The sequence below is a fragment of the Pezoporus wallicus genome, unplaced genomic scaffold (assembly GCF_028554395.1).
Source record: "Pezoporus wallicus isolate ANWC-B61680 ecotype Strahan unplaced genomic scaffold, APGP_CSIRO_Pwel_v1 contig_5261, whole genome shotgun sequence".
NCBI classification, from domain to species: Eukaryota; Metazoa; Chordata; class Aves; order Psittaciformes; family Psittacidae; genus Pezoporus; species Pezoporus wallicus.
Window position 1 is genome coordinate 8,104,843 of NW_026642423.1, and position 16,468 is coordinate 8,121,310.

The following is a 16,468-nucleotide window of genomic DNA, read 5'->3' on the forward strand; positions in this document are numbered from 1 at the left end:
AAATACCAAAGAAGGCAACAAAAAAGCAGCATGACTGAATAATGAGGCACTTGAATCGTTAACCCCAGTGTTGCTTTATTCTTTTTTAAATGTAATCTCATTTTTTGTGCTTAAAATGGGAAGTAGGGTGGGTTACAGAATTAGGACACATGAATGCATGAGTGGGTAAGGCGTATAGACACATCCCCAAGCAAAAAGAAAGCAGACATCTTTGAAGAAAAAAAATCAAAACCTAAACCATTCAGCATCTGTGAACCTAATAAACTCAAAATATGAAAATATTTGTGTACCAGCAACTCTCCCCTCCCTTACAACTGACATGGCAATTTTCTGTATCATTAGCGACAAGTTTAGCAGCAGGGCTCCAGCACTGCTGCCCTCCTCAACACACAATTATTTCTAGTAAGTGAATTTTGGCTTACTGCAATGTCTGCTTTTAGATGCAACTATTTAATTATTTACACAGAATAATGTTCATTGATTGCTTCCTAACTCCCTCATAACATTTCCTTTGAAGGAGTAGTTCGGAGCACCGAATTCAAATCACACTGGAACTAGCTGGAGCACCTGTAAATTCCAGGCTTGTAACAGGCATAAAATGGGGCTTCTAAGCGTTACCACTGTCTCCAGTGGGGTTAAAACAAACTGGAAAATCTGATAAACATCTTTAAAAGTGTAAGAATCAACCTGGTTTTTATCAGGGTTTTGAAGACTCTGCAAAAGTTGGTATTAAAAGTGGTTACACAGAGAGACAAAAATGCTAAATAAAAAGAAAAAAAAAACAGTATTGAATTTATAAGGAATATTTCTTTAAAAGCACAAATAATACAAAGAGAGCTTCATTTTATTTCCATCAAAGTGAAACACAGACTCACTGCTCACCCTCAGGTGAGAAAAACAAGATGAAAAATCAGCTGTTCTGGATGGGTTAAATTATGCAGTCCTAAACAACAGAGCAATGCTACAGAAACAGCTAAGGCCCAATAATCAATATTGTCACACAGAAGTGAAAGCACAGACAGGTATATAGAATGCCAATTAGCTACACTGTAACTAGGCAAAACCAAAAATTAAGCAGTAGTTGAATACTTGCTAGCTAAATGGACTTCATAAACATTTTATCCACTTGTGGAAGCTGGGTCTTACATTTTCTCCTAACCACCTACTAGCTGTCACCTAAGAAAACACCTGTAATTCAACAATTTAAAACACAAGCACAATCTTCAATTTCCTGAGAAACAACCAAATATATCTCAGGATGCTGAGGAAAGGAGGAAAACATAGTTATCTAATACAGTCAGATAACAATATAGTTAATTTGTTAAATGGCACCTTTTTCCCTGCTAAATAGAGACTAGTATACGTAAGAGCTGGGAAAAAACCCTGAGATCCCACCACCCCCTCCCTCCAAAGCTTACAATCAACACAAAATTCTCATTAGAGCTAGAAGTTGAATTAAAAAAAGTAATTAAATCTGTTTATAAAATATTTGCAGTCAAGTGTTAATTAACTGAATCACCCAGACTCTCATTTTCAAAGCCACGTACAGGGAATAATCCTCATTAAAAAAAAAAAAAAAAAAAAAAATCATCTGAAAAACATGGAGACTACTTAAATTTTTGCCTTTTTTTGGAGGGTAAAGGGGAGAGGGCTGGCCAGATAGATGGAAGAGAGTGAATGAGCATTCTTTTCAAGAATAGTATCTACACAAAGTGGAGGCAGCATGGTTCACCAATTCAGAGCCAGAGGAAATACTAGGAGCAGAACAAAGACACTGTACAGAAGAATGGAGGACTCTTCTGTGGCTGACTGGCTGAAGGAAACCTACTTAGTCTGGACTCATGGCAACCTAGGATACAAAAATCCGATAAACAACAGGGCATTTGTGCATGTAACTCCCTGTACACTGCTCTGAAAATTCATCTCGCAGAGTTTTTTCTCCCTCTCAACTCTTACACATGCACACACTGCACTGCGTGTTAGTAGCTTTCATATCCATTTAAATAAATGCTACAGCCAAGAAACACTGTGCACATTCAGCAGCTCTGCTTTTCTGAAAAAGAGGCTGAGAAACTGGCATCTAGTCCAAAGGGACCATATTACAAAATATTTAAAGAGGGATTGAAAGGCCATGCACCAAAATGCCAAAAACCCAATGAAGACAAACCTGTTAAAGAATGTGGTTTTGTGCAGTGCAAGAAGATAAAAAAATAAACATGTATAAACTATAACTCTTTTTGGCTTAAAACTTTGGGCCTTATTTGACCTATACTGCCTATTTTTAAACTAAGGCTCTTATTAAAACAGTTCTGAATTAAAACTTTAAAAAAAAAAAAAAAAAGGCAGCGAGAAGTAAATCTGATACTGACACCTCTGGGGTTAGGCATTTTGGCCATTTTAGTCCTGGCACTTTTCCATCAAATTCCAAAATAAAGCAATAAATTACTGAAATGCAATTTGGAAGTCCCCGTTATCTGAATTAACTTGATACAACAAAGACAGAACTGCTTAACAAACTTTGACTTCTGTGAACATACAAACTTCATGGTTTGTTACTCCGTGATTCTTTATAGAATACTACTTTCAGATTTCTTACTGGAGTTTACAGCCAAAGAAAAGTGGAGCAAGTTGAAAGCACAACACTAATTTATTTTTTAAAGTTTTATAACATCTGTTAAGTTAAAACAACTACAACAGGGTTTTAGGCTGCATACGTATTACCAGAAACCTTGCCTGAATGGGGAAACAGTTTTTAAGCACGCCAGTAAAGATACTCAAGGCACTATACTCACCAGTATGAATCTTCTCATGCCTCTGTAGCAGGTACTTCTGTATGAAACGCATGTCGCACTGACTGCACTGAAATGGTTTTTCACCTTGAACAATATAATGCCACATCCATAAGTTAATAACTACACACTGTTGTTTCTGATAACTACTTTTGAGGAATATTAAAAAGTCTGCGTTAAAAAAAACAGCATCTGAGCAAATTCCAAAAATACTCTAGTACCAAAAAACATTAGTCTTACTAAGTATAAGAACTGCAGAATTCCTTCCATGATCCTAAGAGTCACATTAAGACTAGCACGGAAGTGTGATCTGAAATGGCTGTAATTTCCTTATGAACAAGATCAATTAGGATGCTGGCATAAGACTTTATTCAGGATACTGGCACGCTGTTATAATGGTAAGTACCTTTTTCACTTCTCCGAACCAGAGAGATACCTCATCAGGCAAATAAGCAGCCGGAACACATTTTACAAAGGGGTCAATTTTGGCACTTAGGCTACAAGTCAACCCTTTACTTTCTGATAAAGAAAGAAAAGAAACCTTGTAAACAGTTAGGTCTTCAGTTTATTAAACATATGTTGATTTTTTGTTTCTGGTATTCTTTTGACACTTTGGTGCATGGAATCTCTAAGCTTAGATGCCAAGTTAGCTACACTCTTAAAACTGAAAATCGCATAGAGCTGAAAACATTGTTAACATAAGTAAACAACTCTTTATATAGTAGAAAAGACAAATTTGAAGTCAAGCAGTACCTGTATGAATGAAGACATGTCTCTGTAAATGGTAGTTGGTTCTAAAGGCAGCATTGCAATGCTCACAAACATGAGATTTGTGGGTTTTCAGACCAAGTGATCCATCCTCATTTATTGTAAGGATCTATTTTAAAAAGAGTAAAATTTGTTCTCACACTACCCTCTAAAGATGTCTTATTAACTACAAAAAAAAAAAAAACATTAATTTTTTCGATGCAGAAAATTAAAGTATTTCAGGTAAAACAATTCTAATTTCTACAAAGCTATGTGCTAGGATTTTAGCATACATTTCCAATTGCAGTCCAATCCAACTTGTACCTCATTTTGTATTAAAGAGATATTTCAACAGGACGGAGACAAAAGCAGCTCATGGAAAATCAGCTCAGAGCTCCCCTATTCACAGCTGGGTTACTTTATATGCTACTGTTTACTTTGTCCGTCTGTTGGAATGGACATAAAGTAACCAAATCACCTCTGGGCACTGAACCACGGATGGCCATATTTTAAAGGAAAAGTAAAACATTATATTCTTTTTTTCAAATTACAACTGTAAATGTTTGCTATAAGGCATTAAAACTTATCCAGGAGAGTCATACAAATTATGTACATCTACGTAATACCAGCAGTCCCAAAGGCAAAATTGTATTCTAAAAAGCAAAACCCCAAAGCCAAACAACCAAGACAATAGTATTCTTCTTCTCCCCTTTCAGGTTTTTCACTCAATAAAATACTGCTCACTCAATATACATACTGAAGCATCTCCTTGATGAATTCACCTTGCCACCCCCCACTGCTCTGCTGTCAGACAAAGCTTCTATTTTCATATCTAATTAAAAACTTAAACGAAAAATTTGCACATCTACCTTATTCAATAAAGCTCATCACAAAATTTCTCTAATTTGTCAAAAAATCCAAACCCCAAACTCTCTACTAACTCTGGCAAGAGAATAAGAAAACCAGCAAACAAATTACAGTTCCAAAAGTCTTACTTAACTGGAAACAAAACTATAAAGAGCTTAAGTAACCTTAAATAAAACAGTTTAGTCCCTTGTTATTAACAAAAAAAAAAAAATAAAAGTCTGCGGGGGAAACACATTTTCAATTTGATTAGCTATGATGGTTTAGGTTTTATGATAATGACAGTGATGAGAAGGAGAGTCAATAACTGAAACAGTATTTCTGCAATAGTAGCAAATACTATAGGATCTACTTAAAATTTTAATTCTACTGCATCAAAATGTAGCAAGAGCAGAAGTCTCAAGCTAACAAATTCTCGTGCATTCACTCTGAAGGACAAGCACATTCATACGTTTGTAAGATTGGTATGTTACAGCTCCAATAAGTCACAGATACAGGTAATTACAAAAACTCTGTTCTGTAACAATGTACAGCTTATGAAACACTGACTGGTTATGTAAAATCAATTAAATACATGTTATGAAATATTTCTTGTATGTTGAAATTTTTAAATAATTGTGCAGAAAAGACACTTAATTTCACAGTATCCTAACCCTGGGCTCTTCTACTGCATCCATCCATTGTACCACCTCTTAAACGAAGGAAGATAACTTTGTCAGTGCAGTTTTCCTAGTAAGAGCAACAAAAAACCTTTTATGTATGTATGTGGTGTGCGTGTGTGTGCGCATGCATGTATGTGTGTAAGCGTGTGTTTGGGTGCATGGAAAACTACATAGGATAAAAGCTGATGAGTTTTTGATATGACGACTCCATTAATATAAAATTTAAGATGTTTCAGTATGTTAATTGACTTCCATTTGTAAAAGTCCCAGCTGCTCTTTGGATGGAAAACCAACCCCATCACTCTGGGAATGCTAGCTTAAACTGCAGTAGGGTCTCACCTACGTCAGCCCTTCAGCTTCCTTCTGGCCTTTTTACTATGCTAATTTTGAAAAAAGGGGAAGAGAGCCTGAAAAAGAACCTGTTTAATGATTCGCCTGATTATTTTTCAATCTTTCGTCATCTCAAAAAACTAGCACTGACAGACTTGGAGGTAAAAAGGAAGCATGCAAGTACACGTCTGTAGAAAGAGAGACACATGCCTCTCCTACCTTGCCATGTTTCCATGGAAGTGATCTGTGGACATACTCAACCTAAATCTCCTTCTTCTACCAAAGCCATGCACAGGATTTGGAACTTGCTTCCACACCCAATCTGAAACAATGTCTCAACTTTCCAATACTACAGATGCAACCTCATTTGACAATGCTTTGAGGAGGACTGAGGGGTCCCACTCCTAGGCAAACAAAAAGGAGGTTGGGGTGTTTTTCTTGGCGTTCAGGTGAGTTTGCCTTCAATGTATACACAGTCTGGATCGATTTCAGAGTAAGTTTCTTTTAATGCTGCTGCATGATAATATATAACTGATTTTTGCCTATCAGAGCAGCCTGTATATGCTCTATTTTAAGCCTGAAGATTAATAGTGATTTGGGGAATTACTAGAAGATATAACACTGCTACCTCATGAGGTGAAAAGATTCTGGGTTTATCTGAAGTGCATCTCAATAGAAGAAAATTGTTTTCAGACATACTGGGATACATACTCTTCATGAATGGATCTACAAAAGAAATTTTGAAGTAACAAACCAGCAGCTATGGTAAGAATCTTTTGATATAAAGAAATACATATATGAAGATGATTATGACCACAGGAATAATCCCTACTGGTAAATTATTTTTTATATATTAGTAAACTTTTTAGAATTTTCAAAACTACCATTTTAGATTTCTTTTTAAAATCTTTTCACTACTATGCATGAAGCATATAAAATTATCAGGCTCACAGAAAAGCACAACTATTATTAGATAGATACAGAGTAATGATTTATAAACTGTATACAAAGCTACTCATAATTTTAAAAAAAAATTATTTGGAGAGAGAACTGCCTGGAGAGACAGATGTTAAAATATGGCAAGGGTTCATGTTGCTAAAAAGAGTTCAAAGAAAAACACTGTTATATCAGGTTTTGGTTTGGGCCTCTGGTGAACTTCAGAGCTGCATCTTTACTGAGCAAACAAACAATTTCCAGCCTAACTACTTCAGTAATGAAATTAGTCATAGTCAACCAAATCTTCAGGTTCTTTTAATCTTGGTTTTGCCAAATCAATGTCTTACTTTTGCTGGTGAACGCTGTTTTCTTTTCTTCTTTTTCTGCAAATCTACTGGCTCTCGTATTTGTTTTTTGTCTCGTTTCTGTTGTTCAGATGCATCAGTAAAGGTAATTTCTTGCTTTACACTGATCTGTTAAGATACCAAGTGCCAGTTTCAGGTAAGGTTCTCACTACAGAAAAGCAATTTTTCAATTTTAGAAGATGACAAACTGCTGAAACAGAAAACCTTTTTCTAAGGGAATTAATCTCGTGGCTTCATTCTTTCAGAAATTTAAGTGAAAGGAATAAGAAGTGCCTTAAATAAAAAAAGGGCATAGTTAATTTCTACAGTGACATTTTGATGTATCCCTTCATTCATCTCCCAAGGTCTCTTTTCCTCCTGACCTGCGGTGATTTTGAGATCAGTTCTCATATTAAAATCACTTCCATCTGTAAAACCATCCAGGTTTTCATACCTATTTTACTTTAGTCTGTGTTGCTGTCAATGCAAGATTTAAAGGAATAGTTTATTATATATTTAAGACAGAAGTTGGTTTCTTTTAAGGAAAAAAAAACACAAACAAACAGTACTAATGAAGTTTTGGGGAAAAAAAAAATAATCTTGACCTAATGTAAATTTTAATAAAGAGCATGATACTCTTATATTTTTCTTCTAATGCCTGAACTACCTGATCTAAGAGAGTAGTGTTTTAACAACGCTACCTTTCTGAGGATTATTCTTCGTGTATATGGCTATCTAATTTTAAAGTTCTGGTAACTCTCCTTTATGTTTGAAGGGTAACAGTGATGATGTGCTGCATTACACCAGATGCTGTTTTCAGAAGGAAGTCATCTACATTCTCTCTGGGAAAGCTGAGGTACACCTTTTATCAGGTACCAAGGAAGGGAATATTTATGGTCATGTATGAAGTGTCACAGTCCAACCTGCAGTGTGAATGCAATTGCTAAGCGTCCACATACTTCGAAAACATGCAAGATGCTTCCTATAGCAAAAGAAACTAAACAGTACTATGAACAGCATAAACAGTATGCACCTTTTAATAATGCTATTTATTCTGGTTTGTAGTTAACCTTGAACATTAAATATATTTAAAGGAGCACATTTTAATGCTATGGTTAACAGCCTGCTCATAAAATATTTATAAAACAGATACGGAAAGATTATGCTTAATTGGCAAATTTATCCATGCCTAGAAGCAAATGACATTTTCATAAATAGCATTCATTCATAAATATTTTGATAATCAAAATCCAAACAAGCAATTAATAGATTCTTGCCAGAGTAGGATTAGACTACCAGATCAAGCTTCCTAGTAATTTCTCCAATATTTCACAAAGAAATTGCTTACAGGGACATTAACAGCATACTGCAGCCCTTGAGGAAGTCTATCTTGCGCATCGATGTCATCATCATTTTTTACCGTCTCCTCATGGACCATGAGTTCATCATGTGAAATCATCTCTTGCTGTCGAAGTTCACTCTCCTGTAACACTTCATCTGCTGCAAGAATTTCTTGGTGCGCCATAGTCCGATCTTGAAGCACTGCCTCTTGCCGTTCTCCCGACACTCCAGACTGGTCAGATACTGCACCCATCCCTACCATAGCCCTGGATGACTGCATTTGGTCTATGCCACCACATTTAAGAAATAATCCTCCCAGCTTGTCTTCAATGTTCATTCTTAAGTGCAATAACCTACAAAGAAAGTTTTAATAGTAAACATCTACAATTGGTGCTCTTGCTTTAAATTTTTTACTTAAAAACATTTTATAAGAACTCAGTCAGCATTCAACATACACACATGCACTCCTGAGAGCTGACTAAAAGCAAAAAGTTGGACATCTTGGTTCAACACGAAAAGATTCTCCCTTCACACACATGCATGTGTACACAACTGAACACTTTCAAATAAAAAGTTCAAAATCAAAGTGCCTTTTGATTACTGGCAAAATTCTGGTAATTAAGCAATAGATAATTCTTCCTTCTCATTCCTCAAAAATCTGTTGTTTTTTTTTTTCCTGTATGCCCTTTTTACTCTGCTCCCTTTTTCCATTTTGACTGTCTTTTACAAATGCTTCTTTCATATTGGTCATGTTCTTCCTACTTCCTTGTCCTTTAAGTGCCCTTTCACTGCTGCTACCCCAGGGCATACTGTAGCTGCTGGAACATCTTTATATCCACTAAAAGTGAGGGAAAATTGGGCTGCATCAAAAGAAGCGTGGCCAGCAGGTCAAGGGAGAGCAGTCTCCCCCTCTGCTCCATTCTGGTGAGAGCCCACCTGCAGTGCCACATTCAGCCCTGGGGTCCCCAGCATAGGAAAGACATGGATCTGTTGGAGCAAGTACAGAAGATGGTCATTAAAATGACCGGAGAGTTGAAGCACCTCTTCAACTGAAGACAGGCTGAGACGGTTGGGGTTGTTCAGCCTGAAGAAGAGAAGGCTCTGGGGAAATCTTAGAGCAGCCTTTCAATATCTGAAGCAGGCTTACAGGAAAGATGGGGACAAACTTTTTACTAGGGTGACGGTACAAGGAGTAATGGTTTTAGACTAAAGGAGCTACTGTAGATTCAGACTAGAGATAAGAAAGAAATTCTCTACTGTGAAGGTGGTGAGGCACTGGAACAGGTTGCCCAGAGAGGTGGTGGATGCCCCATCCACAGAAACATCCATGGAGAGGGCTCTGAGCCACCTGATCCAGCTGATTTTTTTTTTTTGGTGGGGGGGACATGACATGACACTAGACGACCTTCAAAGGTCCCTTCCAACCCAAACCATTCTACGATTCCATGAAAACACAGCTTTCTGGCTTAATGTATATGTCAAATAAAGATTACAGAGAGGTCAAGTGTGTTTATAAAAAAGGCATTTACTTTCACACCCACTAAGCAGGAGCATTAGTCAGGAAATATGAATTCCAGTCATGAATAGCAATACCACTGCATTGACTTCTGGCATACAGATATAAGATCATAATATTCCAACAAATGTCATGACATTAATTGTTTTTTAACACATGGTGGCAGGCTTTTGTGAAGCTGGAATTGGCAGCATCTTCTTATTCTACTTATATATGCAAGACAGTCTTCAGGCTCTCCTCCTTGGCAGGAAGCTGTCCTACTTGCTCCTACTGGCTGTCCAGTCACAGCAGTCAGTCTTCTTCACCCTACTGCCCAGGCTAGTAACTCCTACTCATTCCACAGTGCTCTGGTCTACTCCTGACAGACAGACAGACATCCTCCCCCCATCCCTCTATCTTCCCACAGCTGGAGAGCAAAAACTACACAAAGGCTACAGCAGACACAGGGATGAGAGCAGAGGCACAGTGGAGTTGGACAACACACAGCGGGGCTAGCCAAAGCATTAGATGGGTCTCTTTGGGAGTGTTACGATTTTGATGCACTCAGAATTATGACAGTGATGTTGGTATGCTGTTATTCATCAGCTTCAAATTCTGTCCCCCTCAGAGTGCAGCACAGTGAAAGACTCCATCCATTCAAATTTTAAGCCAGAGGCTATGCTGCTTTTCCTGCAGCTCTTGATAATGACTCATAACCAAAGAAATCAAGTCTCTCTGCCTAGAACTGGCAGGGCCATCACCATGCAGAACTGCAACACCATAGCTCCCTGCCAGTTGCAAAAAGCAACATGCAAAAGACTGGATCAAACAAATGGGTAAATTTCAATTTTCAGTTTAATCCATTTCATCACTTTCAAAGAAATATTCTTCACCATGAAAGTCTTCTGAAATTCTCAATGATCTTAAACATCTGTGAAGACTTTCATATATATATATATAGACAAAACTACACTAAGTTTAGAAAATAAACAGCAGTCTTTTGTCAGGTGAGATCCTAGAGTACTTGGCAGGAATGCAAGCCACCAGCAGAAACAGCTGAAAGATCTTGAAGTTCTCCTTAGTTACACTTTTGTTTCAAATACTACTATTAGTTCTTAACCTTCTGAAAGTAAATTTCACTCAATTTCTTAAAAACAACAAAGAAAGGAATAAACCAACCCACCACATAATCAAAAAACCCCCAAAACCCCACCATTAACATCTTCCAGTAGCAACTCCTGTCATACAACTTGAAAGTGAGAGAACATTTGTCCCTGTTCTCTATTGTGACTGGTTCTAAATTTCTGAATATATCATAGAAAGGCTGACAGACGGGATGTTCTGACTTCTCAGAGTTTCAAATACTTAAGAAGCACACTGAAGAAAAGCTTTTCAGACGATTTGGTATCTTTTCTTTTCAGTAAGCCTTCCCCAGCTGGAAGTCAGGAGGTCAGAGTCACCAGGCTAAATCTCTTTATATATGACATTGCCATAGAAAATGTTAATATTCTTCCTTTCTATGTAAAAAGCACATTCTAGGGACCAAAAATGCCTGTGTCATGAGGACAACATGGGGAAAATTCCTGTTCAGAGTACTTATGCTTGCAATTTGTCCTTTTCTGTTCTTCTGCAGTTCTAATGTAAAGTTTGAAATCTTGCTCTTGCTTTTCACAGCATCTGACTTCAAATACAGACAACAATTCCTTAATGCCTTGAATGAACTCAGGTAGTGCTAGGTAACAATCCACTTCATAGTAAGAGAACGAGACTTCACATGCCTTCAAGGGAAAATGCATATCCGGTATGCCACACAGCCACATGCAGACATTATATAACCCATGAAGTATTTTTTGGAGGTAACTGGGAAACCATACTGATAGTTTCTCAGCAATATCACAAACAAACAAACAAAAGAAAAACCCTGGCACAGCGCTAAGGCTGTATTTTTTCCACCAATGCAGATCTCCCAGAGAGACCTTGCAACAACATCCTAAAAGAAGAAAATGAGGATGACTTTATCGCCTTATAAATGTGGAATAACCTGTGCCAAGTAAGAAATGTGAGCAGGAACTGAAGTTCTTAATCTGTCTCCCATGGAGTCATTATTTGATGAGAGATGGTGCAAAATATCTAAAGTTGAGACTGGTTTCTTAGGTAGAAAATTTTAAACATGCAGCTTGAAAGGCTCCAAGGGAAACACGCAGATACATTTACTTATTTCAGCCTTTATCCCAAATTAATCCACAGTCAGGATACATCTCAGATTGTCATCACTACGCTTTTGTTCCACACTACAGAAATACGACAGCATAATCTCACTGCAGATTCTTTAGAGGAATGACATAGACAGGTACTAGAATACAAGAACTCAAGATGCTGAAACACATTCAAGGGAGAACAAACAGTATCAAGTGTGAGAACACTGTCTGCTCAAGCCACAGCACAGAAGGTTGTTCCACATGGAGGATACCACCATATCATTCTGAAATTAGGTATGGATTGTGGGAATCCCGGACTTAAAGCTAGGCAGACAAAGGCAGATAGAGAAACCGAGTGTTTAATAGTGCTACTCTCACCAACATAGGCAGGAAGACTCGCAAATGCAGAACCTTAGGACAGCTGGCAAGATACAGCAGCTGCTCAGAAGACAGGCTAGCAACATACTGATATTTACTGCTCTTGTTAGTTTTCTCAGTTGCAAGGGATATGGAAACTTTTTTGTACTCATTCTGACTAGTTAGCTTAGCAGAGTCATGCAACTGAAAGCATTCAAGTTGTTTTCCAGTTATGATCTTGAGTCATATCAGAAGCTGGTACAGTTAAGCGTACTGCTTATTAAATCAGGCTTTTCGTAGAAAAATAATGAGAATTCACAGCATTAGGCTGCATATTCTAAGTGACGAAACACAATGTAAGCTATGTGACATTGCAGGTACTGTTTTAAAATGAAAAACCACCAACAAAAGTAAGCTATTAATCCAACAAGAAGCATCCCAATTGCAATCAATTCACTAAAACACATGTAATTTGTCAAGTGACACCTTCTGGCTCACATAAAAGGATTTCTATCATTTAAATTGAATATGAGGAGAAGTGTTCTTGGAAGAATGACAGTGTGATAAAAAAAATGTAAGTTAAAAGCATTCAAACAAGCTCACTTTACGAAGCCTGCAAAGATTAGACAAATACTTTAAGTGCAAGATGAATCTGTGAAATAAAGATCAACTTATTTTGATATTATCTTGAAGGAAGCTACAATAATGCAAACCATGTACACATAAGCACATTTCTTGGCATAAGACATTGCAATCCTTATTGCAGAAATGTTTTTCATGAAATTTCAGAACTTCTATTAAGCTTCACAAAATAATCATATTATTTTTCTTTGAATTTCTAGTTCCTCTATACACTGACAGAAAAAGAGCTGTCAACAAAACCTTTAAAGTATCCTTTTTGCTTGGCAGAGGTTCTCCGAGACTTTACTTCTATGTAAAACATTTCACATGAGACATCTACAGGCAGAGCCTCCTGGGCAGGCACACAGTTTGGGGGAGAAGAGGGGAAACTGGAGACACTGCATAGAAAAGGTCTCCTGGGACTACCCCAGCACCTTCTCTCTTCACGCAGTGCTCCGCAGCTGCTTACAGAACATCCACAACCAGTGAACCATGCTGCTGCATTTCAAAAACTGCTGCTAAGCCAAACCTTATGGCAGTACTTCAGAACTATTCATTTCAGTAACCCTGACATCAGTTTTTCCAAAGATTTCTGGTGCAGTAAGTTGAGTGCTAAAGACAATACTCCTAATTAAAGAAACAGCCATTTAAACGAGAACATATTAAATGAAAAGCATGATGTCCTTCCCAAGTCAGAATTAAAAATTAAAATACAATCAAAAGAAGACATTAATGGATTTTAAAACATCTGCTGGGATGGTGGATACTATGAAGTAAAGCTGAACACAGACCCTGACGGGAGGTGGCAAAACTTGTTAGCCACCGGAGTACAACACATGGTCCATCTCTTTTCCTTTACTTCAACTGATAGTGGGTAACAGTTTTTTGTCTTCCGCTTTCTTTCTTAAACAAACGGTAAAGGCTTATTTAATTTAATGAGCAAGCACCCAGAGATACTAACTGGGCTGACTTTAAAAATAAAATTCACATGTACAGCACTAAGTTTCTGTAGTTTGTATTTAAAAGATTATTTCTGGAGAATTGAAAAAAGAAACTATGCTTAAGGATTAATAACAAAGAAACAAAATATGAAAATTATCTGCATTTTAATATCTATTTGTAGAATAGAATTCATTTAATGTTTTTTCTTGGTTTGGGTTTAGTTTTTGCTGGATTTTTTTTTTAAGATGGGCTTTTTCTACTTGTAAACAATTTCCTGCGTTTGCTAGCTCAAGACTTCAACTTTTAAGTGTTAAAAAGCAGGATTTGCTACTTTCTGTGTCTGTATCCCACTCCTCTTCTTTCCTGTATTAACTTCTCACTATTTTTCCAAAGCAAAGCAGATTAAAGGAAGGCTAAATGAAATCAGAAATGAAAGTTTGTTAAAATTTGATTATTTTCCTGGCTTAAATCTTAGCTCCTTCTGAAGGATTCTAACACAGACTTGAGATAGAAATATTGCTTCCATATATAACCATAACTCCCTTTGACCATATTTTCTAAGATTTAACAACCCGAACACAAGAGCCAGGACGCACAACAGCAATTCTAACATGCCTTTAGCAACTCGACACTGTCCTGACAAAAACATCTACCTCCAAGATTCCCATCACAAAAGCCGACACAGAGCTCAACTGAAGCTGTTATATGGCTTCAGGGTAACCTCACATTGGAAGTAGCCCAATCACATTATTTTAGTTCCACATTTTGGGAAGTATGTTTTCATTTAAGGTAAGACAAGACAAACTTCCTCATGAACAAATACCTGAAGCTACAGAATATGTACCTGAGCACATTCCTACCACATCCTTGCTTCCACAACAGCCTTTGAAAGAACAAGTGCATGCAGAGCCTAAACAACAAACTGTATAAAGGCTACTAGTACAAAATTAATATATAATAAATTTTTAAAAAGGCAACCTATGGAAACCTCTAAGCATATTTTGCTTCTTAAGGCTCATCTCTGTGGTCACACTACAACGATTTGTGCTCAAATGTAAACTTAAATGCATATAGCATATATAAATCTACAAGACTTGCCATGTGAATTCTAGTGCAGAATGGATTCTTTCGCCCCTCCTCTTCCCCCCCCATTTAGTGTAATGCACTGTTGAAAGGTTTATTCAAAATTTTAAAAAGCCAATCACTACACAATCAGAGCAGTTTTACAGGTGTGACTACTAAAACCTTTCTAAGTAGACAAACTTCTATAAAATCAACTACAAATGATAGCTACCATGCCAAGAGAGGTCCATATTCTTCTACCAGAAAGTGAAGATTCAAACAAACAAACAGCCAAAAGGCCTTTGCACTGGGACATTTATTGTGTTCTCTTATTTAGAAAGAGGCAACCTAAATCTCTACAGTACAGCTGCGAGAAATAATCTGACACATGGTCTACCTGCCCAAAGGTGTAATACCCTGCACTGCTCCCACAGTTAAGCCTTCTTGTCGCCTTCACTGGTTGAGCACAGCATTGTGCAACTAAAAGAGTGGGACAAAAACATACCCACCAGAAGAGCCATTAGTTTTCCTCTGGATGAGTAGGTCTGTGCAAGCAGGGTCTACATGACATGGACAAATGAAGAAGCAGGAAGGAGGGAAAAGGACCACTTGCTTTCAGAAACAGTCAGCTGTTATATCATATTAAAGTATATCAGGAAACCACTCCACAAATGCAGTGTACATACACAAAGAAGTTACAGCTGTCACGCAGACACACCTATAACAGCTATGCCAAATTTAGATCAGGGGAAAAATGTGTATCTAAATTCTCAAATGCTTTTTTCCTAAAGCAAAGTATAAAAGTCACAAATAATTCTACAATTCCTAGTGCTAATGAAGAAAGAGGTGGCAACATGGCTTAATAGCATCTTTAAAACTAATGTTTCATCATTACCATGAATAAAACTGCCATCAATGCAATCCTCTCCAGAAGAAACACTAACATCCACTTGAAAACCCTATCAGACCGTGAAACATATTGAGTATTTTCACATCAGAAAACATATTTATTTGCACTATTAAAATATGGATATAGTCCAATACAAAAGGAAACACAACTAGCTTTCACAATGTCAAAAGTTCAATTTTTAACATACTGCAAAAGCCTGGGAAGTAAAAAAATAACACCCTACTAATGGTTCTTAATAAAGAACATTAAATAACACTACCTATTCTCCCTACTCAGAAAAATACGACACAGCTAAAAGAAAGATTTTGAAATTAACCCAAAAGTAATTGTAAAAATGATTTAAAATGTGTTGACTTGCAAAAAGAAAGCAATCAAACAGAAATCACTGTGAAAAGGTTCACAGATCATAAAATTAACACATCCTAAAATGTAACATATGATACAAACACTCTTAAGGCTTGTTGCACAGTTTTTTCTATATGCCCCATGTTGCGGAACATGCCAGTACAGGACCTGATCCCACAAAGATTTACACTCATACTGAGCTGTGCATAGTCCTATTACAATCAATAGGATTATTCAAAGAAAATCTAATTATCTTGCATAAAATTATCCATGAGTGAAAAACTTGCCATCTTGCTTATCCTAAAATCAGTCTTCCAAAAAGAAAGTATAAAAGTCACAAATTAGTCTGCAATTCCTAATGCTAATGAAGAAAGATAACAACACGGCTTAAATATGCTATGTAGTAAAATCAGTCCTAGACCATGTCAAACTCCACAGGGGTGTCACCAGTGTAGCAAACACTTTAATATTCTAAAGATCATAGACAATGTTATTTAAACAACACTGATTTTGTGACACTACATT

At 37.0% G+C, this 16,468-nt stretch overlaps 1 protein-coding gene across 7 annotated transcripts in view; it reads right to left on the reverse strand.

Annotated features, from left to right (window-relative positions):
* ZNF148 (zinc finger protein 148) overlaps positions 1-16,468 on the reverse strand; it is a 45,826-nt gene that overhangs the window by 14,989 nt on the left and 14,369 nt on the right. For 4 of the 7 annotated variants that reach the window (XR_008975023.1, XM_057430069.1, XM_057430070.1 and 1 more), the window contains exons 2-5: positions 8,021-8,366; positions 6,676-6,801; positions 3,543-3,666; positions 2,793-2,876 (exon numbers count right to left, since the gene is read on the reverse strand). Coding sequence is in view for 6 of the 7 variants with exons in the window: in XM_057430069.1 (XP_057286052.1) it covers positions 2,793-2,876; positions 3,543-3,666; positions 6,676-6,801; positions 8,021-8,350 (664 nt within the window). In the remaining variant the exon portion in view is untranslated. The remainder of the gene's footprint in view (positions 1-2,792; positions 2,877-3,542; positions 3,667-6,675; positions 6,802-8,020; positions 8,367-16,468) is intronic. The other 3 variants (XM_057430073.1, XM_057430074.1, XM_057430075.1) reach the window with 3 other exon arrangements.